The 26,847-nt window shown below is 42.3% G+C and overlaps 3 protein-coding genes across 17 annotated transcripts in view; 1 reads left to right on the top strand and 2 right to left on the bottom strand.

Annotated features, from left to right (window-relative positions):
* Window positions 1–8,815, bottom strand: part of ZNF227 (zinc finger protein 227) — a 14,803-nt gene extending 5,988 nt beyond the window's left edge. Inside the window, exons 1-7 of one of the 6 annotated variants that reach the window (XM_031026628.2) lie at window positions 8,749–8,815; window positions 8,073–8,240; window positions 6,278–6,350; window positions 5,942–6,041; window positions 5,797–5,858; window positions 4,302–4,428; window positions 3,432–3,554 (exon numbers count right to left, since the gene is read on the bottom strand). In XM_031026628.2, the coding sequence (XP_030882488.2) occupies window positions 3,432–3,554; window positions 4,302–4,428; window positions 5,797–5,858; window positions 5,942–5,963 (334 nt within the window). In that variant the 5' untranslated portion in view covers window positions 5,964–6,041; window positions 6,278–6,350; window positions 8,073–8,240; window positions 8,749–8,815. The other 5 variants (XM_031026629.2, XM_031026630.2, XM_081807025.1 and 2 more) reach the window with 5 other exon arrangements.
* The window catches only part of ZNF229 (zinc finger protein 229), a 474,727-nt gene that overhangs the window by 229,074 nt on the left and 218,806 nt on the right, over window positions 1–26,847 (top strand). The gene's annotated exons all lie outside the window — the stretch shown is intronic.
* The window catches only part of LOC102746854 (uncharacterized), a 29,819-nt gene continuing 26,649 nt past the window's right edge, over window positions 23,678–26,847 (bottom strand). For all 10 annotated transcript variants that reach the window (XM_081807030.1, XM_081807029.1, XM_081807027.1 and 7 more), the window contains one exon: window positions 23,678–26,307. In XM_081807030.1, the coding sequence (XP_081663156.1) occupies window positions 24,122–26,307 (2,186 nt within the window). In that variant the 3' untranslated portion in view covers window positions 23,678–24,121. The remainder of the gene's footprint in view (window positions 26,308–26,847) is intronic.

The following is a 26,847-nucleotide window of genomic DNA, read 5'->3' as shown; positions in this document are numbered from 1 at the left end:
AAAAAAAAAAAAAAAGAAGATAGCAGGCGGGGAAGAATGAAGGGGGGGATATCTGAGGTGGAGATGAACTATGAGAGACTATGGACTCTGAGAAACAAACTGAGGGTTCTAGAGGGGAGGGGTGGGGGGATGGGTTAGCCCGGTGATGGGTATTAAAGAGGGCACGTACTGCATGGAGTGCTGGGTGTTATACGCAAACAATGAATCATGGAACACTACATCAAAAAAAAAAAAAAAAGATTCTCTCTCCCTCTCCCTCTGCCCCTCACCCTCACCACCCCCCTCCTCTGCTTGCATGTGCACTCTCTCAAAAAAAAAAAATCCTGAAATGCGGAAGTTATCTTGTATTATGTGGATGGGCCCAAAATAGTTACAAGGGTCCTTATCAGAGGGTGGTGGGAGGGAACTCTCCCAGGCCCCACCCTATGCATCTTTTCCTTTTGCTGGTTCCAATTTGTATTCTTTTGGGGGCACCTGGCTGGCTCAGTCAGTAGAGCGTTTGAGTCTTTTTTTTTTTTAACGATTTTATTTATTTATTTGACTGAGAGAGACACAGTGAGAGAGGGAACACAAGCAGGGGGAGTGGGAGAGGGAGAAGCAGGCTCCTTGCTGAGCAGGGAGCCCGATGCAGGGCTCGATCCCAGGACCCTGGAATCATGACCTGAGCCGAAGGCAGACACTTAACGACTGAGTCACCCAGGCGCCCCGAGCATTTGACTCTTGATCTTGGAGCTAAGTTAAGTCCCACCTTGGGGGTAGAGATTACTTAAAAATAAAATCTTTAGGGCGCCTGGGTGGCTCAGTTGGTTAAGCGACTGCCTTCGGCTCAGGTCATGATCCTGGAGTCCCGGGATCGAGTCCCACATCAGGCTGCCTGCTCAGCAGGGAGTCTGCTTCTCCCTCTGACCCTCCTCCCTCTCATGCTCTCTGTCTCTCATTCTCTCTCTTGCAAATAAATAAAATCTTAAAAAAAATAAAAATAAAAATAAAATCTTTAAAAAAAAATAATGGCTGATTTGTATTCTTTCTGCTATAATGCAATTATAATTTTAAGTGTAGAGCTTTCCTGAATTCTGTTATTCTAGTGAATGCCAGTTGGATCAGAAGTGAAGATGACCCTGGAAAGCCCAGCTGGTATCTGATGTCTCAGTGGGCAGTCTTGAGGAGGACTGTGCCCGTAACCTGGGAAGTTGTTGTTTGGTGAAGCTAACTTCAGGTGTTTGGTATCACAACTCACTACAGCATGTAAAAGGCTTCTCACGTTGCTCTATCCAGCTAGTTAATACCGCCAGGATGCAAACTGCACTGGAAAACTTCACAAAGTCTGTAATTTTCTTTCCTAACCAGGACCCTCCTCATCTCCACGGGTAGATCAGTGTCTTTTGACGTCTGAACGTCCAAACTACTAAACGACTACCATATATGGGTTTTATGATTATTTTGGCGTCAGAGACAGGGGAGGGTGGTTAAGTGGGAAGCTGGCTGTATGAACGAGGTAGCCAACTGAGCTTGTTACATGAGAGCTGATGAATGAACTGCCGGGCATACTGGCATTAATAATTTCTGATAGTTTAGTTATGCATCCTGATAACTGTGAATAGCTTTTATCTTCTAAGGTTAATCAGTATGAATCTTTACATATTCAAAGATGTCTCAGAAATGAGAATTATATTAGACATTCACTGGAAGACAATGTTCCAGAACAATCCACCGGTCACACTAGTGTGCTCTAAACCTATTGGCCATCTCTAGGAGTAACAGAGATGTGATGTCCACTTGTCTCCAATATCTGTAAGCTTTTCATTTTTAAGAATCTTTATAAAAATAAGCCTTTTAATTTGTCTTCTTGTGACCTACAAAGAGCATTTTAGGACAGTTTTTGAATGTGGGGCATGATTGCAAAACACAGAAATATGCTGACGTTGAAGAGTTCAAAAAACCTTTGAGAGGGGCACCTGGGTGGCTCAGTCGTTAAGCGTCTGCCTTCGGCTCAGGTCATGATCCCAGGGTCCTGGGATCGAGCCCCACATCGGGCTCCCTGCTCAGCCAGGAGCCTGCTTCTCCCTCTCCCACTCCCCCTGCTTGTGTTCCTGCTCTCGCTATGTCTCTGTCAAATAAATAAATAAAATCTTAAAAAAAAAAAACCTTTGAGAAAAGGTGGCAGAAAATGCTACAAGATTTGTTACAAGAGAGACTTGGTCTATCATGCAAAACTGAGAAGTAACAATACTTATTAGGGTCATCATTCCCGAGGTTAAGTCTGCACGCGAAAATAAGACCCAGAGAAGTGAAGCAAGAATCTAACATCCTGAACACATCAAACGTGAAGTAACATAAATATGGAAAAGGACAAAACAAGAAGGGGGTACATCCATCAATTACTAACAGAATTCGTCGCCTAATTTATCACTTTTGCAGACAGGCTTCTCTGTTTCATTTTTCCAGCAGAGGGACAGCATATGAATTTACTTGCTCTGGGAATATTGTTTTTAATTTCTAAATGGGGAGAACTGAGGAATACGTAAATTAAAGAGAAAGGAAAGGAGATGGAGAAGTGAGGCGAAAGATAAGAGAGAGAGGGCAAGAGAAGGATGGGGGCAGTGAAAAAGGCTAGGTGGGAAGAAATTGGAAGGCTGGGGACATGGACTAGGTATTCTTCCCATCCGGGAAAGGCTGGTATCATCGCTCACTTCTACAAGGACGGTAACTATTGAAACAACTTATTCATTTACCAAGTGCACAGGATCCCCTCCTATGCAGAAGGCCCATCCGAGACTTTGAGTAGACACAGCAAATGAAGCTGCCAAAATTCCTACTTCATGGGAAGGTCGATGGTGAACAAGTAAATAAAAATGTTTTAGTAGGTCAGGAGACGATCAGTACTCAGACACAAAATAAGGCAGGGTGAGGGCCTGGAGAACGGAGAGAGGGATGATGTCTGAAAGGGCAGACACAGAAGGCCGAGCGGATGCCGAAGAAATCCGAGCAAAGACCTTAGTAAGGGAGGGGCCACCGCCTCTCTGCCCAGGCAGAGGGGGAGCTAGTCGAAGGCCCTGCAACAGCAGAGAGAACACCCCAGGGGAGCCAGGATGCCAGGAACGATCTAAGTCAGGGTAAAAGCAAGGTTGATCAAAGAGGAACCTGGTGAGGAATCCAGATCGGGTAGGGTCTTGCAGGCCACTGTGAGGGCTCTGAGTGAAATGGGAAGCTTTGGAGGGTTTTCAGCAGGGGAATGGCATGGCCTCACTTGCTTTCTAACTGAGGTACCATGTGGTATCACTCCAGTACCATGTGCCGAACAGATGACAGGAAGGCAAGGGAGGAGGCAGGGAGATCAATATGGAGGCTGCTGTCGCAGTCCAGGAAAGGGAGGACAGTACTCGGACAAGAGTGGTCATCACGGACGTGGTGAGCAGCAGATTAGCTGGTACCTGAAGGAATAGCCACGTGGTCTTCCCTGGAATACCCATTTCTTTGGGGTTCTCCTTCCATCATCCAAAGCTCTTCTTCTGCCTCCAACTGGGATACCATATCTGGCTTGAAGGGAAGATGTCCTATGAAAAGGCAGATATACACTTCTAAGATACACACGCAGCTAAAATATATTTTTATCCAAGTTCTACAACCCTCAGAACCTTTTAAGTGGTATTTTAGGGACTTCTCGATCATGATAAGTAAATTTAGGTCATGACCTAGTTCATGTCTAGACAGAAATAAAATTAGATTTAGCCAACGTCTGTTCTCATCCTATTTCCCACACTCTCACACCACTCACCGCAAATGGTCAGTTTTTGCTCCAATGTGAGCAGGTCTTGATAAGGAACTCTGATAGTTTCTATCCTTATTCTGTTTTATTCTATTTCATTGGGAAAAAAACAAAAAACAAAACAAAACAAACAAAAAAACACGCCAGCACAGGGTACTGTATTAATGCCATGACTAAACAGGGTTTCTCAACTGAGGCACTAGCAATATTTGGACTGGCTAATTCTTTGTCCTTCAGGTTGTCCAGTGCATTGTAGGAGGTTTAAGCAGCACTGGTAGCCAGGGGCACCCCTCCCCAACCCCAGTTGTAACCATCAAAAGTGTCTCCAGACATTGCCAAATGTCACCTGGGGGCAAAACCACCCCTGGACAGAATTTTACCTGAGCAGAAAGACCAGGAAAACCTATGCCTGTAATCCCAGGGATTACAGAAACTTGTGTCTTCAGGGTCAGGGAACCAATTCAAAAGGTCCAAAGCTTTGGAACAACTAAGGACACTGACTCTCAAGGGGGTGTCATGGGGCGCCTGTTCTCACCCACTGAGACCAAGTTCTTGAAATTCTCCACCATCACATCTCGGTACAGCTTCCTCTGGGTGGAGTCCAGCAGCCCCAGCTCCTCCATGGTGAAGACCACTGCCACGTCCTTGAACGTCACGGCCTCCTACAACACCGAGCACACGCAACCTCAATCCCATAACCTCCACTGGAAAAGGGGCAGCACCGAGAAGGATCAAGAGGATTACCAAAAAATTTGTTGACAGTTTGGAGGGAGCCCAGGCAGATTTCAGTCCCACAGTTGTCTCCCCTCACTGTTCTCTCCCGACCACCCCACAAAGCTTGGATTCTGTCACTGTTTGTAATGTCTGCAGTGTTCACAGGCCTTCGGCAGCCCTCTCAGGACAAGCACACAGCTCTTCTGTGTTTTCAACGTACATGCTGTGTCCACCTGCCCCGTTCACAGCTGGTGAAGGCACTCTGCTCAAATTTCAAAGTTTTAATTCTAGGACCTTGGGGAAATTCCTTAACTTCCCACTCTCTCCATTTTCTCTTCTCTTTAATGTCATCGATACCACAAAGTGTTTGAAAACATTAGATGACTGAGTATATGTAAAGCACGTAGAATGGTGCCTGGCATGTAGCAAATTGCTCAATAAATCTGAACAATTATCATCGTTATAGTGTCTCATTCCATTTTATGACCACAGATTTTAACTTTCCTTAGAATTGATGATTTATTTTTCATCATCCAAATCATGTATAATTACAGATTTTCAATTTTCTTTTTTTTTTTTTTCAGATTTTATTTGAGAGAGAGCGAGCACGAGAGCACACAAGCAGGGGGAAGGGCAGAGGGAGAGGGTGTGGGAGAAGCAGACTCCCTGCTGAGCAGGGAGACCAATGCGGGACTCAATCCCAGGACCTGGGATCATGACCTGAGCCGAAGGCAGACGCTTAACCGACTGAGCCACCCAGGCTCCCCAAGATTTTTAATTTTAATCAATGCTGCAAAGATCCTTTTACAGAGACCGTACTGCAACTGCAAAGTCACAGAATAAACACTTTCAAAATTTTCAAAGCACAGTGGCAGATTTCCGTCTCAAAAGGTTTTCCCAATTTACCTTTCATGCAAGAGAGTGTAAGTGTTCCTGAATCTCTAGACTCTGGCCAAATAGGACATAACTCCTTTTAAAAAAAATCTTCGACAATCTAAGTGAAATAAATAAATAGAAAGCCTTAGGGAACCTGGGTGGCTCAGTCGTTAGGCGTCTGCCTTCGGCTCAGGTCATGATCCCAGGGTCCTGGGATCGAGCTCCGCATCAGGCTCCCTGCTTGGCAGGAAGCCTGCTTCTCCCTCTCCCACTCCCCTTGCTTGTGTTCCCTCTCTCGCTTAAAATCTTAAAAAAAAAAAAAAAAAAAGAAAGAAAGAAATCTGTTGTTTTCCATTAACTTTTCCAAGGAAGAGGAGAGAGATGTGCCTAATCTGTGAGAAATTAAATCACATGTGAGGAGACAGAAAAGAATGCCTTACCTGAAACTTGGTCATTTTCTCCTGCTCCTTCTGGGGAAGGTCAGAGTCCTGGGAAGGCATAACTGGGGAAGGACAAAGAAGACATGAGATGCAGGCCAGGGAGCCCATGTGGATCTTTGCAGAAATTATATGAAAGCTTTCCTACTTCCAGGCAGATGTCGCCGCATAGAGCAATGGTAAGCAGAGCATGGAGCAGATTCCAACTACCAAGTCTGTCAGCCAGGGGCCACTGGACAGTGAACAACCTGTACAACCAAATGCAATATCCCTACTATAAGAATTTCTCATCCTGAGGATGTAGGAAATGAAGGGTATTGTTAACACGTAGGTTAAAAAAACAATGGCTTCTGAAGTCTAGGGTCTATGCTTAAATGCTAGAAACAGTATTTACCATCTATATAACATTGGGGGTGTTAAAGAAAAAACTGGGCCTCACTGTGATCATCTGCACATGAATATAAGAACTGCAAATCATACCCACCTCATTAGGTTGTTCCACGGATTAAATGAGTAGATGGAAAGTTCAAAGAACCAGGAGTCCCTTTTTCTTGCAGCTGCAAAAAAGCAGACGATACTTTGCATCATAAACTGTATCTGCAGATGTCTTTTCCAACAACAGCAAAAAAGGCCTGAAAGGTATCTGGACCTCACATATTAATACTCTCCTATAAAAGTCACCTTTATTCTCTGAAAATCCTAATTCCAACTTAAAATTTCTTCTTACTTATCTAACTAAAAATAAATAAATTTCTTCTTACTTAATAATTTGTTGCCCACCTAATAACATTTCATCCACACTGGTATTAGCAAAGCATCATTTCGAGTCAATTTACTTTATGAAGTCAAAAAGGTTTATTGGTAAAAGCCTTTTATCCTATGTGCATGGAGATAAAGAAATATACAAAATAAAAATCAAGACATAGAAGATAGATTGAGAGGCTCCAACATTTCTCCAATAGAAGGAGTATGAAGAAAAGAGAACAGAAGAAATAGCAGAGAGGTCTTATTTCAAAAGATAATTGCTGAGTTCATATACAGCAATTCTGAACAGTATAAATAAAAATAAATACACTCTTGGGGCACCTGGGTGGCTCAGTCAGTTAAGCGGCAGACTCTTGATTTTGGCTCAGGTCATGATCTCAGGGTTTGAGTCCCAGCCCCACTTGGAGCTCTGCACTGAGCATGGAGCCTACTTGGGATTCTCTCTCTCCTTCTCCCTCTGCCCCTTCCCCACCTCTAAAAATTTTTTAAAAATAAATACAGTCTGGGGCGCCTGGGTGGCTTAGTTGGTTGGGCGACTGCCTTCGGGTCAGGTCATGATCCTGGAGCCCCAGGATCGAGTCCCACGTCAGGCTCCCTGCTTAACCGGGAGTCTGCTTCTCCCTCTGACCCTCCCCTCTCTCTCTCTCTCATTCTCTTTCAAATAAATAAAATCTTTAAAAATAAATAATACATAAATACATCCTAAAAAATCATGCTGAAATGCAGGAATGCAAAGAACTAAAAACAACAACAAGAATCCTTAAAGCTCCCAGAAAGAAAATAGTTTACCCAATAGAAATGACAATCTGATTGACAGAATCAAGGAAACAGAATGGAGATCTCAAACGACTGAATGCTATCTCCAAAAGGAAGAAAATAATTGTCAAACTTGAATTCTATGCTCAACCGAATGATTATTGACACGAAGGAGAAAAAAAGGACATTTCAGTTGAACAAAGATGAAGAACAATCATAACTATACGAACCCGAAAAGAAGCAATGGTAAGAAAACATTGCGTTTTTGTTATTAAAAAAAAAAAAGGCCCAAGAACGATAGGACCAATCTGGAGGGTGGTTTTAACAAAATACAGACTTATAATCGGCCCCCCAGTTTAAAAAAGGCGGTGGTGGTGAGGTGCCATCATCAAATATCAAGTACATGTTTAGTTTCTACATTTCTCAGAATGAGAACACATACTGGCTAAATTTAGTATCTGAGACAGACAACCGTTTTTATTCCAAACCAGCTGAGAGCAAATAAAAGGAAACCAAACTGAAGACAAGAAAGGAGAACAAAAAGAAATGTAAAACGTGGTAAATTCAAAAATAGACACACGTGCTTGTGGTTAAAACTCACATATACACTCAACACATTAACACGGAGATTAAACGTTCGCAGGTGGATGCAATAAATATTGGGACATTTCCCTAGTAAGTCACTCACTGAGTGAAGGAAACCTGATGAGCGGAAAACAGAGACGACAGATCAAGAAAGCACTTTCGCTTGTACGCACCCGGGGCTATGCGCGGAGGAGCCAGTGAGAAGTCCTTCCTTCCTCCCCTTTCCGAAGTCAGGGGCGGGGGTGAAGAACAGGACTCGACGGGACAGCACGACCCCGTCCGTCTCGCGGATAAACTGCAGCGGACATCCCCGGGCGCCGGCGCGGGTGACTCGGGACCTCCTAAACGAGAGATGGGGAAAGCTCGGGAAGAGCTCGGTGTCCGGGAGGATGACAGCGGGGCCATGCCGTTGCTCCCACAGCCCTGGCCTCGCTCCCTGCACTGCGGCTTCCCGGCAAAAGGGCGCTGGGGACAGAACTACTGGTATCAATAGCAAGAGCCAACCGTTATCCCGTGCCGCCACCTTTCAAAGCTTTGGACACGTATTGTCTCGTTTACTGCGAATCACAACTCTACCCAGTGGTTACTCTCGCGCGCGCGCGCTACTTTACAGAGGAGGAAAGTAGAGCGCAGAGAACAAGTCGCCAGATAGTGTACCGATAGGAGTAGCAGCGCTGCTTGGTAAGTGGGGGAGGAGAGCTGAGGGATCCAAACTTCTGCCCTCCGTCTCTCAGCCTCCGCCGGCGGCCGCGACTTCTCCATCCTAACACGGCCGGCTAGGTAGCGACTAGTCCCACGCTCAGGCCGAAAACGCTCGGAGGGCTCGTGGGGGGTGCAAGACCGACTCACCTCCGGACCGAAAAGATGGTGGCGGCCTTGCTTTTCCGGGGCGGAAGTGCCTCAGACTACACGGCGCCCCGGAACTACACTTCCCAGAAGTCCCGAGGGGGAACAAGGGCCTCAGCCGCCCCTTGTTTCCGGACAGAGTTGAGGACTACATTACCCATAACCCCCAAGAGGAGGAGGAACTATATCCGCCCCCTTAAGCCACCCCCTTCCCCCCAGCAAATCTCCCCATTGGTAATTCGAGGACTGCAACTTCCAGAATCCGGGAAGCCATGTACAGACATAAAGCAGTTGTCTGATGCCAGTGAAGTCGAGTTTTTTTCCCATTGACAAACAAACAAAACGTACTTAGCAAATAGCTTTAAAGAAAGTTTGTAATAGAAGCAGGTCACGTGATCCTTTACTAAAGAAATTGTACCCACTACTACTAGACGAAGGGATAAAATGATAGCCTTTATTTTGCAGTTTCAGACACTTTTTAGATATAAAAAAGAATGAGAGCCCAAAAAATTGCAATGGAGGCAGACTGTATTGTAGATGTCAACTTTTGTGAATAGCACAAATAATGCAAAACTTGGCTTTTGAGGACAACTAGACATACTCAAGAGTAAAAAGACAAGCTTCAGCATACTTGTATGATCAATTTCCCAACTGGGGCGTTTGTCATCATTTCTCAGACTTCTGAATTTGAGGGATGGATACATTATTTTTAATTAGATTTTTATGAAATGGTCACTATTATTATTTGCTCAAATACATGACAGCACTGATGTTTCAAAGAAATAAAGATGGCGAGCAGAGAGGAATACCTAAAAATATCCATATATCCACTACAATATATGTTTGCATTTCTTATTTACTGAACGTGTTAGGCAGGAAGCTAGGCATGGGCGACAAGAGGATGGACCTTAGATATCCTGATGGAGAGCCCCAAACAAGGACCACCCAGGGACCACCCTATTCCATCCTGTAGCAGTCATTTTGCGGTTACAACATCCTGGCAGAGGAAGAGTTAAGTTTGTTGCGCTAGTTGCACTTGTGCAGAAAGCAGCCTCTTGTCCTTATAGGACCTGTCTCCAGAAGAGAAATAATGTCGCAGTTTCCTACCCTGTGCAGGCATTTCCAATATATTTTGGAAAAGGACATGTGTAATTGGCTACTTATTATATAATCCAGGCCTGTCACTCAAATGTTGTGACCTTGGACCAGCCCCAAAGAAAAAATTGATATAAGCCCACCCCTGGGAGTTTGTCCGGGGTGGGGGGGAGGTGCATTGTCTCTCTAGATTGGCCTGCTCCTCCCTTGGAGTGTACTTTAATACAACTTTGCTCTGCTTTCCTTTCCTTTCGCTGTCCTGTAATTCTTAACCATGGCAGTGAAAAGAACTGAGGCTTCTTTCCTTTTTCATCTAACTCTCAATAATAAACATGTATTTCTTCTGTTACACACAACTATCTCTCATGAAGTACTTAGTGTGTGCTAGGGACTATTCCAAACACTTTAGACTCTGGGATTCTCTTGTCACAACTTTTTTTTTAGGTAAATACTATTACTTTTTTCATTTTACAGCTTAAGAGCCAGAGGCAGAGGAAGGTTAAGTAATTTGCCGGTGTTACTAAATTAGCAAGTGCTAAAGCCAGGTTTCAAAATTTGGCATTTGACAACCAGAGTATAATCAACATGAACAGATACTTCATTTCAATCTTTTTTTTCCCCTTCCTGACACCAGAGAGATATAGCATAACATGGAAATTCAGTTATTTTCACCTGCATTTCTATCTAGTGCTCTCAAGAGAAGTTCCAAATGCTTTAGCAAGTCACACAAACAGGAACCTTCCGTGCTTTTTTCCTCTTCAAATCCTCTTTCTATTCATGCCCAGCCATAGTGAATAGCTTGTACTCCTACAAAAAGCCTCTTTGTATCTGCTGTTCATTATGTCATACCCAGGTGCTCTGTTCACTTCCAGGGTGTAGTCTTCATCTACAGCTTAAATATTCCTTATTCCAGTAAGACTTCTTGTGGGTTTTTGTCTTGTACGCTAATAAAAGCAGTGTGTAGGGGGGCCTGGGTGGCTCAGTCGTTGGGCGTCTGCCTTTGGCTCAGGTCATGATCCCAGGGTCCTGGGATCGAGCCCCGCATCGGGCTCCCTGCTCCGCGGAAGCCTGCTTCTCCCTCTCCCCCTGCTTCTCTCTCTGTCAAAAAAATAAAATCTTTAAAAAATAATAATAAAAGCAGTGTGTAATAACAAAGACTACAGGCTTGGAATCAGGCTGCCTAGATTAAAATACTAATCCTGCGGGGCGCCTGGGTGGCTCAGTTGGTTAAGCAACTGCCTTCGGCTCAGGTCATGATCCTGGAGTCCCTGGATCGAGTCCCGCATCGGGCTCCCTGCTCGGCGGGGAGTCTGCTTCTCCCTCTGACCCTCCCCCCTCTCATGTACTCGCTCTCTCTCTCATTCTCTCTCTCTCAAATAAATAAATAAAATCTTTAAAAATAAATAAATAAATAAATAAAATACTAATCCTGCCACTTATTCTGTGAACTCTGTCCCTTTTTTCTCCACTTGCAAAATGGAGATAATAGAACTGAGATGAGGAACATCTTGATAAGTACATGTAAGGGGACTGGAAACCCTACCTGACTCATGACCATCCTATAAAAAGTAAATATTATCCTCAGATGATGGGAAACACAAATGAGGGATGGTTGGTTTAGTAACTTTGCTTTACAATCCTTAAAGTAGGGACGCCTGGGGGGGCTCAGTCATTTAAGCATCTGCCTTTGGCCCAGGTCATGATCCCAGGGTCTTGGGATCGAGTCCCGCATCGGGCTCCTTGCACAGCGGGGAGTCTGCTTCTCCCTCTCCCTGCTGCTCCCCCTGCTGGTGCTCTCTCTCTCTCTGACAAATAAATAAAATCTTTTTAAAAAATAATAAGATCATTAAAATATTATCAATAATTGTACATCAACTTTTGAATGCTATGGAAAAAACTGGCATGTTCTGCATCCCGCTAAAAGTGAGATAAAGGATCACTAAAATCTGTATTATTCCCTTTTATTGTTTCCCAAATCCATTTCAGAAATTCTGAGTAAAATCTAACTGAGATGCAAGCCTGTGTTTCAGGATGTTGGGCAGCTACACTGACCACAAATACTGAAGAACTTCTGCCAAGTCTCTGGCTGGGTGAGGAGCACACTGTAAAGAAGGGGACACACGCCCTGCAACAAAGTAGCATGTACCTAAAGGAGAAACAAATAAAAAATGAAGATCTACAGGACTATGCCAAATCAAACTTCAAATAAAGAAACCAAATTCATAATTACTCCTCTCCAAACTTCAATGTTTCTATACCTCCTGACTTCCTTATATAACAACCATCCTCCTAGTTGCCAAGAATGAAAACCCTGAAGTTAACATTTACTCTCCTTTGCTCTCCATATACAATCGACATGTTAACGGATTTTGGACTCTACTGACTCTATGACTGGGACTTGGTTTTGGTTTAAAATACATCAGCTCTGGGGTGCCTGGGTGGCTCAGTCGGGTAAGCGTCCGACTCTTGATCTCAGTGTCGTGGGTTCAAACCCTGCACTGGGCTCCACACTAGGCATGGAGCCTACTTAAAAGAAATATGTCAGCTCCTCCTTCCCCCAATCCTCCAAGAAAGTATTTTGTGTGAGAAGGGGAACGGATGAAATAAGACAGGAAAAATGTTGACAAGGGTTGCAGATGACTGATGCGGGGTGCATTACACTATTTTCTCTGTTTGTGCACATTCGGGTTTTTCCATAATAAATATTTAAGGAAGAAATACCATTTTTGGTACAGCACCAAGGCGTAAATGCATTACAAATGTTAACAGTGGTTATGTCTAAATCCTGAGGTTATGGGTGATTCCTATTCTTTCTTTTTTATATTTTTGTAGTCTTAATCTCTCTATAATGGGCATGCATTTTTCTATAATGAGAATATAAAGTATAAAGCCCCAAACCATCTTCCAAATCTGATAGAAAAAGACTTCCTCAAACCATATACAGAACTATTTCCTATGTTATTTTTTTTTAAATGTACAACATTGAGATTAAACCATAGACTTGAGGCTCTAACACCTTGGGTTCAAGTGGCAGTTCTGCCTCTTACCAGCTGTAAGTTTTGGGCAAACAAGGTAAGCTCACCAAGAGTAAGTAAAAAGAAAAAAGAAGAATTTTCCTTGTCCAAAAGATGCATTCTCCCTGCCCTTTTTCTTAGAGCATTTCCATAGGAAACCCAGTGCTTTTTGGATCTTTTCTCTGACTTTTAGACACACATGTAAATCTTGTTAGAAGCTAAATAAGCTTCTTACCAAGTTTAAAATCCAGAAGTGTTTTTTAAAGGTCTGGGTCTTAAATTAAAAAATTAAAAATTAAAAAATAAAGGTCGGGGCTTTGTACCCTTTAAATGTAAACGTCTGAGAAAATAATCCAGTGTCCCTATCACTGTGGGAGTTGAACCAAGGTGCTTTTCTCTGAACTGTAGATCTGTTAACAGGGGAGATAAGATACATTTCATTACTCCCTCGGATAAAGTCAATTAACTAAGACGATTCCCAAGTAAATTTAGCATAAATTTATCAAAGAATTTGCAGCAAATGGTGCAGTCAAGTCCTCTTATAGGAAGACAAGATATTGTTAATCTGAGAATGCATGTATCTAGTGGTTGGACTGCATGTATCCAGTTTTTAAAAATATAATGGTATAAAAAGCTTGTAACTGCTTGACTGTATAGTGTGAAACTTCATTCTTTGTAATCTCTTCCCCCAAATTACCTACTATACTGTGCTCTGAATGTGAGTATTCAGTAATAAGATAGTTTACTTTTCTACATTATGTAGAGAGGACTTTCCGTGTTAGTAGGATGTTTTATTCCCAACTACCTCTGCTTTAAAAAAAAAAAAAATAGCATTATCTATCTCATAAGGCTGTTGTGGTCATTTCATGAATTAATTCATGTAAAATGATAAGGAACCACTACCAATGACACTACTTGAAAGATGAGAATAACGAGACCAAGAGAGATTAAGTAAATCGCATAACGTTGTTCTGCTAGCAACAGCTGACTGGTAGATGAGCAAAGCCGGCTGGAGTGCTAGGAGACCTTCAGACACGAGACCCGGACCGTCCCAACCCCTAGCAGCACCAGGTGCTCCATGCGGGAGGCTTAGAGGAGGGGAACGCAAATCTCTCCCAACTCCACTCTCCTCTGCCGGCCGCGGCTTCTCCTACTTTTCCAGAGAACAGGGGCCCTGCTGGCTCCCCGCCCAGCCTTGGGCAGTTCCAGGCTTGGAAGGGTCCCTGGGATGGAAGATACATCTACTTGACAGGAAGGTGAGCAGCAACGTAGCCCTCCTACAGCGAATCTCCTTCCGACTGGAGGGAACTCCTGGACCACTTCCCACAATTCCCGCGCCCCGCCGTCCAGAAGCGGAAGTGCTCCTGGCTACAAGGACACCTCCCCCCCAGACTACACCTCCCAGAATGCCCGAGATGAATGACGCTCGAGCTCCGCCCTTTGAAGCGAAAATACTTCCGGGTACCCTGAGCTCTGTGTATTAACGCCTAGAGGGCCAGAGTGAATCTTGGTGAAATTGTGTCATTTTAGGCTGTGAGTTTCTTCCTTGGTGGCTCCTACCGATTCTGTTATTGAAAACTGAGCAGCACTTTAGCCACTCGGGGGGGAGGGGCTCACGAGGGTCGGGGTAGGGTGGTAAGTAATCCCAAAGAGCTGCCCTGCAGCAGTAAAAATAGAACGGAAATGGATTGTCTTTGTTAGAGAGTGAAGACAAACTCCAAATCACCTCACTACTTGAAATTGGATTAGAGCGAACCTTTTTTGTCACACTCTTCAAGCACCTAGCAAAAACAAATGAAAATCTCTTCTAGAGAAAGAGAACATCATCCTAGGCTTCAAATTATTTCTATAATTTTAAAATGTATTAATACTGGACAAATAGTCCTTGAAGATAAACGCATTATGAGGTATACAAAGAAACACTTCATAAGCTTCAAATTATCAAGAATAACAGCCTACACGTAATATAAAGGAAACTTTAAAAAGCAAAATTAAGAGGCACCTGGGTGGCTCAGTTAGTTAAGCTACTGACTCCTGATTTTGGCTCAGGACATGATCCTGGGGTTGTGGGATCCAGCCCCATGCAGGACTCTCCACTGGGTATGGAGCCTGCTTGAGAGTCTCTCTCACCTGCTCCCTCTGCCCCTACCCCCCCCCCAAAAAAACCCCAAAATTGACAGAATTACAAGGAGAAAAACATTTGCAATCAGAGTGGGAAGTTTTAATACCTAGGAGGAACTGTAGAGTCTTAAGAGCATTTACTAAAACAGAAGAGAAGCTGAAAATAAAAATGGAAACATCCATCTCAGGAATTTAATAAACAGAAAACAAAAACTACAGTAAGTAGATGGAAAGAAAGGATGAAGATAAGAAATTCATGAAATGGAAAACAAAATAGACTGAATTTTTTTAAAAGACCAGAAGACCAGTCTATGAATAAAACAATAAAATTGATGAAGTTCAATAAGAGTGACCCAAGAAAAAAAAGACAGAAAGGACACATTACCAATTTCAGTGATAAAAATGGCAACATCAGGGGCGCATGGGTGGCTCAGTTGGTTAAGCGACTGCCTTCCGCTCAGGTCATGATCCCGGAGTCCTGGGATCGAGCCCCGCATCGGGCTCCCGGCTCGGCGGGGAGCCTGCTTCTCCCTCTGACCCTCCTCCCTCTCGTGCTCTCTCTCATTCTCTCTCTCGCAAATAAAAAAAAAAAAATGGCAACATCAGTAAAGATATTAAGAAAACATTAAGGGAAACATTACAGTGATAAATTTGAAAATATATGTGAAATGGTTATAAACCCCTAGAAAAATCCACCTTAAAACTAAAATACGATGGCTTTTTCTTTAGCAACATAACCTCTAAAGAGACCTACACAACAATTACATGTAATACTTAGCAATAAAATGTTGAAATTTTTATCTCTGAGGACAGGAATCAGAAGAGAATGCTGAATATCACCCTTTTAATGAAATTGTACTGGGCCTGGTATCCAGCAAACCGGTCAAGCTTATTTATCAATTCCAATAACTTAGTTGTAAGTTATTTTAGATTTCCTAAATACATAATCATGTCATTGGTAAATAACAGTTTTGTTTCTTCTTTTTCAATCTTTATATCTTTTATCTCTTTTTCTTTCTTTTGTGCATTGACAAAAACTCTTGTTCTTTTAGCCCATTCACACTTTGCAAAAAGATTCTTGCTGGAATATTTTATGCATTTGACAAAAACTCTTGTTCCTTTTAGCCTATTCACACTTTTCAAAAAAGATTCTTGCTGAAATATTTTAAAGCATATTTCAGAAATTTTTTTCAGTACAATTGAAATCCTGGACAGATGTGATAAAATATGATAAAATAATTTTGCATTTATTCCTTTATTTTCCCCATGGAACACTTTCATTCACTCGTCTATCCCATAGGATATTATTTCATTTGATGTACAATTGACTTTTGAACAACACAGGTTTGAACCATGAAGGTTCTCTTATACATGGATTATTTTTCAATAAATATAGTACAGTACTATAAATATATTTTATCTTCCTTATGATTTTAATAACATTTTCTTTTCTCTAGCTTACTTTATTGTAAGAATACAATATATAATACATGTAACATACAAAATATGTGCTGTTTATCAGTAATGCTTTGGTCAATAGTAAGCTATTAAGCTTTGGGGAAGTCAAAAGTTATATGCAGATTTTCAATTGGGTGGGACAGTGTCCCTAATCCCTGTGTTGTTCTAGGGTCAACTATTTCTTTTTGTGTGTGTTCTTGTGCAAAATATGTGTGGTGTGGTTTTGTGTACACATATTTTTAATTTATATGTGGTATTGTGCAAAAAACTAAATTGATTTTTTACTTTCCTCATTCAGTAGTATGTCTTTAAGATTCATCCATGTTTTTAGCATACATCTAATCTATTTTTTTTTTTTTAGATTTTATTTATTTGACAGAGAGAGAGCACAAGCAGGAGGAGCAGCAGAGGGAGAGGAGAAAGCAGGCTCTCCGCTGAGCAGGGAGCCCGATGCGGGGCTTGATTCCAGGACCCTGGGATCATGACCTGAGCTGAAGGCAGATACTTAACAGACAGAGCCACCCAGGTGCCCCACATCTAATCTATCTTATAGAACTCGCCTACAACATCTTATCTATTTACTCTTCCATGACAGACACCCAATTTTCCATTGGCAATAATGATGCAATACATCTCCATAGTCCTATACAAATGTATGAGAATTTATTTAGGACACATATCTAAGGAATGCATTTGTTGGTTCACAGCATATTCATATGCTTACATTTACAAATAATAGCTAGATTAACCTTTGAGAAACTGCTGGACTGTTTTCCAAAGGCTTCAGACCATTGTACATTCCCACTCACAACGTGTGATGGTTCTGATTTCTCCACTTCCAATCCTTTTATTATCTAGTTGTTTTGTTTTGGATATAGCCAGTCTGGTGAATGTGAAATGCTATCTCATTATAGTTTTTTTTTTTTTAAAGATTTTATTTATTTATTCATGAGAGACAGAGAGAGGGAGAGAGAGGCAGAGGGAGAAGCAGGCTCCCAAGGAGCAGGGAGCCCGATGCGGGACTCGATCCCAGGACCCTGGGATCATGACCTGAGCCGAAGGCAGACGCTTAACCATCTGAGCCACCCAGGCGCCCTATCTCATTATAGTTTTGATTTACATTTTCCTAACAACTAATGATGTTGACCATCTTTTCATGTGCTTATTGGCCATTTCTCTAACTTCTTTGAAGAAATGTCTGTTCAAATCCTTTGGCCCATTGTTGAGTTGTGCTATTTGCCTTTGATTGAGTCCAAGGGTGGGATGTCTGGGGCTTCATGTGGGTTCACTCATTATTGGCTAAACGGCAACATACAAATGGAATTAGGGGATGGAAGAGCAGAAGCCAGGTCACCCAAGTGGTCAGTTATCTAGGTCACCCACGGCGACTGAAAGGGTAAGCTCATGGATGTAGATGGCCTAGATCCTCATCTGTTTGTTTTGCTAGAAACTATGTCATATAGCTGGCAATATGATTATTCAAAATGACTTTTTTTTTAAATGGATGCCTCAGCAACCAATAGCTTAACGTCAGGCACTTACACTCCAGGGTTCAATATCAGCCAGTGTTCAATCAGGAAAGCTGTGTCACAATGATTTTAGAGATAAGGGAATTTTAAAATAGGAATTAAACCTTACACAAATGTGGAAGGAGGTATCAGAGTTTGTAGGAATTCTGAGAATCCAGGCACATCCAGCTACTGAGGCAGAACAGTTAACAGGGAACATGGTATAAGATCGGTGAATCCTGCAAACATGAGCCTAATTGCTACAATTCTTTTTTTTTTTTAAAGCACAAGCAGTGGTAGATGGAATACCATGAGGGAGAACACAGTATTTTGTAAGGTCCACAGATGGTGCTTTTGCAGAAGCACTGGAGCAGGAAAGGCAATTCCTTATCTAGAGCAACTTTTCTCCAGTGAAAACAGTGTGCTGTCCCTTCCATGGTGGAAGTGGTCTGGTGTAACCAAATTCCTAGCAGGGGGTTGGGTAATTCTCTTTGGAGAAGACTACCAAATTTTTCCCTTCTCATTCAACTGATCAGAGAACTCCTCATGAGGCCACTGGCATGGGTTGAGAGACGGGAGTCACAGTAGCAGGAATAGGAGCTATGGCAATCTGAATCACTTGTTCAGGCAGCTTGTGACTTCTGTCTAAACCCAGTCTCATCTGTGTCACTGCCTCTTGATGCTGAAATGCTGCTGGCATGCTCAAATTTATGACTTCACTGCATGGTAACTTCCTGGCTCATGGCCAAATATTTAGTGTTTTTTGTTTTTTTTAGATTTTATTTATTTATTTGAGAGAGAGAGAATGAGAGGGAGGAGGGCCAGAGGGAGAAGCAGACTCCCTGCCGAGCAGGGAGCCCGACGCGGGACTCGATCCCGGGACTCCAGGACCATGACCTGAGCCGAAGGCAGTCGCTTAACCAACTGAGCCACCCAGGCGCCCAATATTTAGTTTTTTTTAAAGATTTTATTTATTTATCTGACAGAGAGACAGCGAGAGCAGGAACACAAGCAGTGGGAGTGAGAGAGGGAGAAGCAGGCTTCCTGCCAAGCAGTGAGCCCGATGCGGGGCTCGATCCCAGGACCCTGGGATCATGACCCGAGCCGAAGGCAGACGCTTAACAACTGAGCCACCCAGGCGCCCGCCAAATATTTAGTTTTAACTAGGGATCAAAGAAGCTAGAAGCTGCTTTCTCAGGAGTAATGCCATCTGCAGAGAATGGCATAACATTGCTTCCAAATCCCAAATATGTATGCTGCGAGCTCCGTGCAGTGTCCATATCTGTCACAGACACTTCATATGTCATCATATATCAGGGGTCATAAAATCATTTCTGTAAAGAGCCAGATAGTTATTATTTTAGGCTTTGCAGACCACACAGACAACTCTCACAAATACTCAACTCTGCCATATTAGTCTGAAAGCCCCATAGACAAAATGTAGAGTGGTCATGGCTATGTTTCAGTAAAATTTTATTTACAAAAACAAGTGGCAGCCAGATTTGCCCCTTGGACAGTAGTTTGCCAATTCCTGGACTCAACTGTGAACAAAGATTGAAAAGTTGGCATAGCTCAGAGCTGGGGCCATAAAAGCGTATCAACGGCCCTACCAGATGAAACTGAACTTCTTTGGATGATGTTTACTAACAGGTATAGAGGGGGAAAAGCACAATAGCTGCATACCAGGTGCCAGCAGATGTGGTGATTTGCTCCAGCAATAAAACCTCATCTGAAGCTGCAAGTCATGTCAAGTCCTAATTAAATTTACAATAATCCCATGTCATTCTCCAAGATTCGCCGGTCTTCTGCACAGGTCACATGAGTAAACTGAAGAGGGTATGATAGAAAACATGACCCCTATGGCTTCCAAGATACCGCTAGGGGTACTAAACTCTAGAATCCCTTGAAGAATGTGGTATTGCTTTTGGTTTTCTATTTTGGTACATACAAGGCAGTTACAGTGTTTACTTGTCCTTTCTTATCAAAATAGTCCTTGTTTCATTGGTGAGAGAACCAAGGTGAGGATTCTGCCAATTGTTGGGTATTTCTATTGCAACTCTGCATTCTGCAACTTGGAAAATAACCAGATGATGGGCTCAGGAATCCATTCAGACTATCACATATGGACCTGAGCAAAAGCCTCCATTATTTGTTGTTTATAAGCCCCACTATTAATTGCTGAGCACAGTGTACTTGAGGTTCCAGGAGTAATGTCATCTCCAGTGTCTAGTAATCCCTCCATATTCTGGTTATTTCCACTTACCTAATATATAACCTCCATAAAATATAGCTGCAAGTCACTTTGAGGAAGTCTAGAACAATTTATGGTATACAGTTTTGGCGGTATATCAGATTCTTTAAAAAGGACCCAGCCTGACCTTTAAGGTGCTCTGGAAATGGGAACTGACTCACGTTATGGAATTGGCTGCAGGGCCACAACTCTCATGTTGACTCAGGTCAGAATAAGAAAAGCTCACCAGAGGATCCAGTTTCCTGCAAGGAAACCATCTTGGGGGAGATCATTACAGGTTCTTCAGGCAAGAGGAGACTACGTCAGAGCAGAGCAAAAGGCTTCCTCCTAACGGCAAAGGAGATTCACCTAAGTTTAGAGGTCAAAGACCTCAACTTTGTTAGAACCTGCCCATATATTCCCACCTCAATTTTTCAGGATTCTATCCTTCCCTTTGATGCCCTATAACGGTAAAAGAATCTACAAGGTTGTGAACCAATCAATGTGTTATCATTCAGTTGCTGACTGAATTTGACTTTGGGTCCCTTTTTTTTTTAAAAAAAAAAAAAAAAGAAAGAAAAGAAAAAGAAACGCTTACTCTATATAACAAGTCCCCAAAGTGTTAATATGTAGCCACGCTCAAAACTAAGATAGGAAAATCTCCCAGAGGCCAAAATAAGTGTGAGCCGATGGTGTCAAGTGGGAGTTGAAACTGAATGGCCTGCAAAGGTCAATGGAACTGGATACAAAGAAGTTTAATCTTTAGTGCAGATGGGAGTCAAGGTCAGAGGAACCATGCACACTCGGAGAGAGTAGTGAACTACCCATTACTACAAATGAAAGACTAGTTCTCTTTCACTGGCTGTGAAGAAACAGGAAGTCCCTATTGTTACCACCATCTTTGGACCAACCTAAAGAACAAGATCAGTCAGAAGGGCAGATAAAAGAATCAAAAGGAAACCATTCTGAAATCCCGACTGAACCAGGTTGAAATTCTGCTCTACTTGCGGCCTTTCCAGTTATGGGAGACAAATCTTTTTGGTTTAACACAGGGATCGACAGGTGTTTTCTGTAAAGGGCCAGAAAGTATTTTGGGTTTTGTGGGCCAGTGTTTGTCACAACTACTAAACTCTCTCACTGCAATGAGAAAACAGCCATAGATACATAAATGAATGGGCATGACGATGTCACAATAAAGCTTTAAAGGCAGTGGACCACATTTGGCCCACAGGAAACAGCTTGCCAAGCTTCTGTTTAACACACTAAACTAAAATTACCTTGAGGGTTGATGGGCTATCCTGGTATCTACTAAACAAAACCCAACATGGAAGGCCTAGGATTTCTCATATCTAACACAATTTGAGGTAGCATATACTTTACATAGCATGTGAAGGTGTGGTCCAAGAAGTCAACTTTGGAAACCATATATATATATGTATTTGCTGAGTAAAGCCCTTTAACCAAATAAGCGTTAAGTATCAGTGAAATGGTATTCAAACCCGCTCAACAGCTTGTTCCCATCATGCTAGATGCTCCCTTATGGGTATCTTTTCCTTAGGCAATCTTTGTTAAATTTCACCTCAAAACAGATGTACTTTCATTCTCCATCTTTGTGATTTGCCTACTCAGTTACTCTGTAAACAATTTTCCCATCATTCCTTTCCTCCCACAGTTCAAGGTTCTCTGTGCCATGGTGTCTGGAAAGACTCAGCTACTTCCCTAATCAGACTGGAAGGGACTGCCAGCACCCTGGGATATCCATTCACCCAGTAGGGAAGTCTGACAAGAATCAGGATGTATAAATTTCCACTGCTGGAATTTCACTAGAATCTTCTATTCACATGGACTTATGCTTAAACTTCAAATACAATAATTACAAATATATGGTTACACTCGCTAATATATCTGTCTCTGAATGACCACAGAAATTTTTTTAACAACTGATTTCCAGAGTTCTATTCCTTAGTTTTGGTTTTACATACCACATGATGATAGAATTTCTCACTGTAAGGGATATGTTCTTATAAATTTTTTAAATTATAGTGTACTGTTACCACAAAGTAACAGTATTTTACTATAAAACTGAGGCTTAATTAAAAATCTGAGTAAAATATTGAAAAATCCCTGAAAATCTTGCCACTTTATATAGGGTAAATATCCCTTCACATGACTGAATGCACTATTAACCCATTCAGAGACACACACGTTTAAGGTATTTGATGTCCCTAAACTACCTTAAACTGTTACTTCTTCTATCTTAAGTCTTAGCCATCATTTTAATGAATCTGTTATTGCATAAGTTTATCAAAATATATTTATATAAATTCCTACTGATGAACATTTCCACTTTTACAAAATTAACAGCACTGATGTGCTACTGATCTTTTTCTATTTGAATCTCCTAATCATAAATTCTTATTCTATCATCTCCTGATGAAAGGGATTCCACATTCTGTATTTTGATATATACTGACCAACTTCAAAAAGCAATTATTTTGGGTACCTGGGTGGCTCATCCAGTTAACCGCCCAACTCTCTCTTTTTTTTTTTTAAATCGTCCAACTCTTGATTTCAGCTCAGATCATGATCTCAGGGTTGTGAGATCGAGCCCAGTGTCAGGCTCCGTGCTGAGTGTGGAGCCTGCCTGGGAGTCTCGCTCTAAACAAAAAAAACAAAACTAAAAAGCCATTACTCAATCCACTGCTAGGAAAAGGTGTGAAAGTCAGTCATGCCCCACTAACCAACGTGTTTGATAAAATTACCACATTCCAACAAGTAATTTTTTCCTCTTTCTACTCCTGGGGAGAGGGAGTAATAGGGTAAAGAACTTGACAAAAGTAATCTACTTCAAATAGCCTCTCTACCCAAGAAGTTTTTTGTTTTTCTTGAAGTTTTATTCATTTACTTGTCAGAGAGAGAACACAAGCAGGGGGAGCAGCAGGCAGAGGGAGAAGCAGGCTCCGCCCTGAGCAAGAGGCCCGATGTGGGACTCAATCCCAGGACCCCAGAATCATGACCTGAGCTGAAGGCAGACGCTTAATGGACTGAGCCACCAAGGCGTCCCTACCTAAGAAGTTTCAATGAAAGTAATGCTAAAACCCGTATTTAGAAGGCAATCACATCCAGTCTGGATGGAAATGTGGAGAATAAGAAACCAACGATCAATTCAACATTTACTAAGAAATGTATGTCATTAGTATAACTTTGACACTTAAACCCCTGCCTTGACATTCTTGAGAATAAAAATAAACAGTGTAATGGCTTATTGTAGGATTAGCAATCAATTTTCAGTCTATGCTGTCACAAAAGATAACTATCCACTGATTTTATGCAATGTAAATTCAAAGTCCAAGATAAGACCCAACTTGATAAGAGGCTGGGAAAGACAGGAGCTCATCACAAGGCAATGCCAAATTACTAGGACAGACTGCAGTACTGAGTAGTTTTCTCGCCTTTCAACTGTCTCCCTGAATTAATTTTATTAAGGCCACACGTAGGTTACCCGCTCTGAATACAAATTTTTATGAAATTCTGGAGGTGATCTCAACACAATTTTCAAATATACATTTCCCCCATTTATTAATTTAACAAATATTGAGCACCTCCCAAGTACCTGGCAATGTTAAGACTACGTAGAGAACAAGTCTCTGCATTTATGGAGCTTACATTCTAACGGGCATTAATTTTAGTGTGTCCATCATACTTTTCTACAAGGCCTGATAAAACTCATCCTTTCCAAAGCCTCTCCCCTGAGTAGTATTTAATAAAGGTCCAAGTTCAAACTGTACCTTACTTACTATGCCACTTTCAAGTGTTCTCTGCTGTGTGGCCTCCTGACTACTGGGGTATGTTAAGTGGTGGCTCAAACATTGACTTTCGTGAAATAAATGATTTTTTCCTTTTGAACTTCATGATTGGAAGAATTCACATGACACTTGGGTTTTAAGAAATCATTTTATACAACTATTTTCCTGGGTGGACTCTCTGATGTTCTTCCCACTCCTATTACTGTTACAGGATTTATCACCAGCATGGATTCTGTGATGAATGGTAAGATTTGATCGCCAGCTGAAGCTCTTACCACACGTCTCACACTTGTAAGGTTTCTCTCCTGTGTGAACTCTCTGATGAGACTGTAGCTGTGAAGAGCGACTAAAGACCTTACCACACACATCACACTTGTAAGGTTTCTCTCCAGTGTGGACGCTCTGATGAAGCTGAAGACTTGAGGCCTGACTGAAGTGCTTACCACACTCCCCACACTTGTAGGGTTTCTCTCCTGTGTGGACCCTCTGATGCATGTCAAGATTCAAGCTCCATTTGAAGCCCTTCCCACACTCCTCACATTTGTACGGCTTTTCTCCCGTGTGGACTTTCTGATGGGCTTGAAGGTGTGAACTGCGACCAAAACTCTTCCCACACTCCTCACATTTGAATGGTTTCTCTCCACTATGGACTCTCTGATGGGCCAGAAGATTTGAGGCCTGCCTGAATACTTTCCCACACTCCTCACAATTATATGGTTTCTCTCCTGTGTGGATTCTGCAGTGAATTTTGAGATCTGCTCTACGACTGAATCCCTTCCCACACTCTTCACATTTGTACGGTTTCTCGCCAGTATGGATCAGCTGGTGAATCTGAAGTCGGGAACTCTGATTGAAGCCCTGCCCGCACTCCTCACACTTGTAAGGTTTCTCTACACTGTGTGCCTTCAGATGGATTTGAAGATATGAACTCTGACTGAAGCCCTTTCCACATACCTCACATTTATAGGGTTTCTCCCCTGTGTGGACTACCAGATGAACTTGATAATGGGAGTTCCTCCTGAAGCTCTTCCCACACTCATCGCATTTGTATGGCTTCTCTCCTGTGTGGACTCTCTGATGTGCTTGAAGATTTGAACTCAGAGTAAAGCCTTTACCACACACATTACATATGTAAGATTTCTCTCCAGTGTGAACACCCTGATGGGCCTGAAGACTTGAAGGCCGACTAAAGCCTTTACCACATTCCTCACATTTGTAGGGTTTTTCTCCTGTGTGGACCCTCTGATGAATGTATAGATTTGAGCTACAAATGAAGCCCTTCCCACACTCCTCACATTTGTATGGTTTCTCTCCCGTGTGGACTCTCTGATGGGATTGAAGATGTGAATTCCGACTGAAGCTTTTACCACATGCATCGCATCTGAATGGTTTCTCCCCAGTGTGGACTCTCTGATGGTCCTGGAGATGAGAGGCCTGACTGAAGGCCCTCCCACACTCCTCACAATGATAAGGCTTCTCTCCTGTGTGGACTTTGCAATGAACAGTAAGTGCTGATCTACGACCAAAGCCCTTCCCACACTCCTCACATTTAAATGGCTTCTCTACAGTGTGGACTTTCTGATGGGTTTGCAGAAGTGAGCTCTGACTGAATTCCTTACCACACTCACCACACTTACAGCCTTTCTCTTCCACGTGAACTCTCTGATGAATACGAAGAACTGAGCTATAACGGAAGCCTTTTCCACATTCACTACAGGTATGAGACTTCACTTTTGAGTGTAACTGCTGATGAAGATCAAAGGTAGAGAGATCACTGAAGGATTTTTCACATTCATTACACTCGTAAGGTTTTTGTCCTGTGTGAGTCATACTATCCTGGTCCAATGTTGAAATCTTCATGCTGTCTTTCTCACAATCATCGTCGCTATAAGATTGGTCACTTCTGTGTATTCCAGGATCTAGGTGATGTGAAATCCAACTGATGGGATCAACATCCTGTTTACACTGACACAGCTTATTCTTCATGGAAATTTGTTGGTATCTATTCCGATAACTCTGTGACTCAGTCAAAGAAGTTTTCCTCCATGAGTCCTGGGCTCTCAAAATTGCAAAGTCTGAGCTTTCAGTACCATTAGGACCATCCACTTCACAATTTAGTATACAGTTCTCATCTTCAGAAATTTGAATAGAGAGTCCTGCCCCAAGCTGGCAGGGGGAATCACCTTGTTTGTGAAGCTGAGAACTATTTATCATGGAGTTTTGACATCTGGATAGGTCATTTGCAATGTGTTGCCAGATTTGCCAGCAGGAAAGCTCTTCATGTGGTCCTCTGTCTTGAACGGTCCTCAGCTCACTTTGATTGTTCCCTCCTATAGGGAGAGAATTCAGAGATGTGGACAAGTGAAAACTTTGTACAAAGAGTCAAGATTTCACACTTAGGACACAGTATGAGACTTTAATGAACCTCAGGATGGTTCAGCTTATCTTTTTCACCATATATGAAATACTCTGGCTTATACAGTGATGGAAACCAACCACTTAGCATTAATGAAATCCAACAAAAACAAAATTACTGCCACCTGACACACGATTTAAGTCATTTTTCAAAAATTACATGTCTTTCCCACCATAGTACAGTATCAATAAGGACAAGCATTTTGCAGTGTTGACAGCTTTTAACAGTGCCGAGCAGTTAGTAGGTGTTCAAGAAATGCATGCATAGATGGATCCCAATCTGATGTCTGAGATTATCTAGAATTCTAAATCCCAGTTCAAGTGTATACAAGTCAGAGTAGCAAAAGAGCTTTTATAAGTAACGTATGTGAAATAGGACAAGAATGGGAAAATACAGTTTGCTAAGAAGCTGAAAGGCTACACCACAGACAGCAGTATACCAAGGGGGTACTGAG

Source organism: Leptonychotes weddellii, chromosome 16 (assembly GCF_054177405.1).
Source record: "Leptonychotes weddellii isolate Sample4059 chromosome 16, ASM5417740v2, whole genome shotgun sequence".
Classification (NCBI taxonomy): domain Eukaryota; kingdom Metazoa; phylum Chordata; class Mammalia; order Carnivora; family Phocidae; genus Leptonychotes; species Leptonychotes weddellii.
The sequence above is the reverse complement of the archived record's forward strand: the minus strand, read 5'-3'. Positions and strand labels throughout refer to the sequence as shown.